This window comes from Malania oleifera, chromosome 2 (genome assembly GCF_029873635.1).
Source record: "Malania oleifera isolate guangnan ecotype guangnan chromosome 2, ASM2987363v1, whole genome shotgun sequence".
Taxonomy (NCBI): Eukaryota; Viridiplantae; Streptophyta; class Magnoliopsida; order Santalales; family Ximeniaceae; genus Malania; species Malania oleifera.
The window spans coordinates 29,265,608-29,269,616 of NC_080418.1; the positions used below are offsets into that span (position 1 = coordinate 29,265,608).

The 4,009-nt window shown below is 38.2% G+C and overlaps 1 protein-coding gene across 1 annotated transcript; it reads left to right on the forward strand.

Annotated features, from left to right (window-relative positions):
* Positions 1 to 1,930: 1,930 nt before the first annotated feature.
* On the forward strand, positions 1,931 to 2,796 carry LOC131148026 (ethylene-responsive transcription factor ERF015). The gene has a single exon (XM_058097773.1). The coding sequence runs from the start codon at positions 2,063 to 2,065 to the stop codon at positions 2,612 to 2,614; it is 552 nt and encodes a 183-aa protein (XP_057953756.1). The 5' UTR covers positions 1,931 to 2,062; the 3' UTR covers positions 2,615 to 2,796.
* Positions 2,797 to 4,009: the final 1,213 nt, after the last annotated feature.

Genomic DNA, 4,009 nt, shown 5'->3' on the forward strand with positions numbered 1-4,009 from the left:
CCCTTTCTCTCCCTCTTTCCTTCTACTCTCACATGAATCCTCTCTCTTTCTCTTTTTTATATTCTTTATATTTCTTTCTCTCTCTCACGAATATATCTATCAATTTCTCACTTTTCCTTTCTCTCACAGGGATTTGTATCTTTGTCTCTCACTCTCACTCTCTCTTTTCCTTTTTCTGTTCTTTCTATTTCTATGACTCTCGCCCTAATTATCTTTTGCAAACCTAGATTCAAAAGCAGGAGCAGAGAACAACAAATCCAAACCCCCTAACGATGAGTATCTATCTTTTATTTTATTTTATATTATTATGTGATTTTTTATGAATTTTATTGAGTTTTCCTACATTTTCTTTGGATCTAAATGAGTTTTAGTGTTGATTGGGGTCAGCTTGGTTTTAGGCTAATATTAGGGCTTGGTTTAGCCCAATTGAATCTTGACTGACTTACTTGGATTAGGCCCAATTTGGGAGAAGTTGTTAATTTCAAGATTGGGCTTGGGCTACTTGGGCTCAAATTGATTTTGGGCTAGGCCCAGCTAGAATCAGGTTGGGCTCTGGGTTCAAGGGCTTTGGGTAGAGTTTAAGTTTGGACTAAACCCATTTGGTCCTAGAATGAGCTGCAGGCTAATTGGGCTGGGCCTTTTTTGAAAAGATTAATGGTTTGGGTAAGGATCAAAGGTCAATGGACCCATATCAAAGTTGGCTTGAGTCTTTGGGGCCTTCGGGTCATTTGAATAGGACTCAGGTCAAGTTGACCTAGATCTGGATCAGATCTAGGGCATTCGAATCTGGGTTATTGAATCCAGATATGAGTATGGGTATGGGTATGTGGGTCAAATGTTCAGTTTTTATTTTGCAATATTTTCGAAAAATTTCTTTATTACTTGATTCTTATTCTATTCAAATTTAAACTTAAAATACAGAATTTTAAGTTCAAGATGTCAAAGATTTAAACAAGACTAATATAGAATTAAAAAAAAAAACCAACCTCTGTTCCTAAATTTTCCAACCTACAACCTTTCCTTCCTTTGCCTAAGCCTTCTTGAACTCTTTCATTGTTGCTCCTTCACTACTCTCGCAAATTCAAGCCTCTCAATTCTTTATCTTTCTTATTTCACAATTCTGAATCTTTAGACTTCTCTTTCTAGTCCTTAAAATTCTTTCTCAAAAACTTTGTAATGAACAATTTTCTCTCTTTACTCACTCTATGTCTCCGTCTCTGTGAGTGTTAGCCTCTGTGTCTATGTGTGTTTTACCCCGCTTCTGAAACTCACTATTATCGGCTTGAGGAATCTAATTCAATCAACTCCGACATCAATCCAATTTAAATTGATAGCTTAAATTATGCTTGCATTAAACTCACATTTTACCCACATATCAATATATCAATTGTGTAATCTCACATGTCTAATTCCTTTTTTCCTTTTACTTGCAAGTTTGAAGATGCTGACCCATTGGATTTTCAGCTTCATTTTCCTTTTCTATTTTTTTTTTTAATGTAAACATTTTATTTTTCTTGTACTTTTTATTTTTTCTATATTTTTCTCATTTTACTGCATTAATGAATTTTACCTAATTTAGGTTATATAAGTGTGGTTTCTGCACCCTTTATAAGCACATTGCCTTCTAATTAATAGGATTTTATGCTGGCAAAATTTAGTGGCTTAGCTGCAATGTGTGTTTTTGGGTTAGCTTGGGACGAAAATTTCTATGCATCTCTTTCTTAATGCGAGTATTAATTTTCCCCCCATTTTAGATAGGGAGAACACCTGACAAGTGCATTAGCTAATTTCTCGTCAATTTTGCTAATGTACGATTGGAAACTCCTTGTCGGTGGCAAGCCAACGACGTGGCAGTGGTTCCACTGCCGCGTGTAGCCTATAACATTGCGTGCCACCATCATGTCAGTTCCAGTTGCAGTTTTCCTTGGTGTTGTGAGCTCATATTACTTATCGTTTTCACACAAAGTATTAATCTCCTCCCCCATAAACAGTAGTCTGCCTGAGGCTTCTTCATCGGCCTTTGTTGGATTGATTTCCCAAGATTTCTTTTGGTCCTAAGCCAATGGATTCTGCACCAACCGCACCTCCGCGAAAAATTCGTCAAAAGAGAAATCCAGGACCCTACAAGGGTGTTCGAATGAGATCAATGGGCAGATGGGTCTCAGAAATACGGATTCCAAAAACCAAGACTAGGATATGGTTGGGTTCCTATGATGCACCAGAGAAGGCAGCTCGAGCCTATGATGCTGCCTTATACTGTGTTCGTGGTGTGCGAGGGCTTTTCAATTTTCCAGCTGATAAAAAGCCGGAGCTTCCAGATGCGTTGGTGGGTTCATTGTCAAAAAATGCTATCAAGGCAATTGCAGAAAGCTTTGCTTCCTTGAATGCGTTGGTGCCACCGCCAATATCTACTCCAATGACAGCCCCGATGCCCTCGAATATTTCAGTCTTGCCTGATACAACAGTTTTAAGCGAAATGGATGTTGCATGCCAGGCAATGGATGACTTGTTGGCCACACCCAGTGCTCCAGCGATGGCTACCATTTTGCCTGAGAGTTTGCAGCTGGATGACTTGATCTTGGATGTTGACTTGATGAAGGAGTTCATCCACTAATTAATATATGTTGTCGATATATCTACTCTTATAATTATGGCCGTTCTTGTGTCCTTTGGAAACTCTTTCTGATATGGAACATTTTTCCTAAGAAGCTTGTTTCCAGAAATGGACTAGAACTCCGCGAATAAATTCTCTATTCAGACAAGGAAATGAAATCTTCTTATTTTTTATTTTATAAATATGGGTACAAATGGCAGTTTGCCATCCTAGGTTTATGTTCTTTAATGCAATTCTCAATTTTCCTAACATTTCACATGAGATTAAGAGATGCTCAAGAACAGGTTTTATTCGCGAGCGATTTTCCTCATTTTCAAGGTCAGTTTTTTCCAGCCTTGGGATTCTCATTGTGTTTGTTGATGCATGTGAGTCACTTCATTAGGTGTTTGCTTCCCTTCTGCCAAGGCCTTTTGAAGTTCATTTCCCCTTCCATTTCTCACAGTCATTTAAATTTTTGCTCCCTGTATACCACATAGCCTTTTGCTGCATGCGTTTTATTTCCTTTTTGCTATATTTGGGGGTGAGGGGGCAGTTTTTAGGGGTGACAAAAGGGTTTAACCGGGTTCGGACGAATTGGGTAGGGATTAAACGAATTCAAATTTGAGTAGACCTATTTATTAAAAGATGATTAATATATAAATTTAAATCTGTTTATTTAAGGAATGAATCATAAATGAGTCACTTGCTTAAAAATATAATTTATTTATTTTTAAATTTTGTAAACATTTCATTTAAAATGATTTTAAAAGCACTCCTTTATTTTATTTATTAATATTTAAATTAAAAAAAACATAAAACGTAAATTTGGGGGAAATGGGGAATGAGGGTTTCTGCGACTATTGATCTGCATAGTGGGTGTCGACTGTCTACTGGGTAGGGTTTTTTGGGTAGTGGGAAGTCAGAGCTCGTCGAACTGCAATTGCGAATCTGCGAAGTGCAAAGGTTGCAACTACCTCTTCTTGTGAGGCTTCGATTTTGAGCAAGGGAAGCAAGAACTCTAGGTGCCAATGGGCGATGGTGTCGAGCAAAGCAAGCCACAGCTCCAGGTGCTAATGGGCGATGGGGTCAAGCAAAGCTTAAGTCACAACTGCAAGTGCCAATGAGTGATGGCGTCAAGCAAAGCAAGCCACATGTCACGGCCTTAGACCTTTCTCTAAGCCAACCATACCGACACTTAGTAATATTCACACCGACTGTGATGCTAAGTTAGCCTAACCTACTAAATGGACACCAAGAGAGAGCTATAGAGTTTGAGAAAATTAAGACTCTTGTATTGGTTGGAGAATGTTTTACAATACTTCGATGTTTTGAGGGTTTGTGTGTTAGTTTGGCCAAATAAAGCCTCCCCGTATTTATACACTTCCACCTCCTTAATGGACGATGGTGATCAATTTG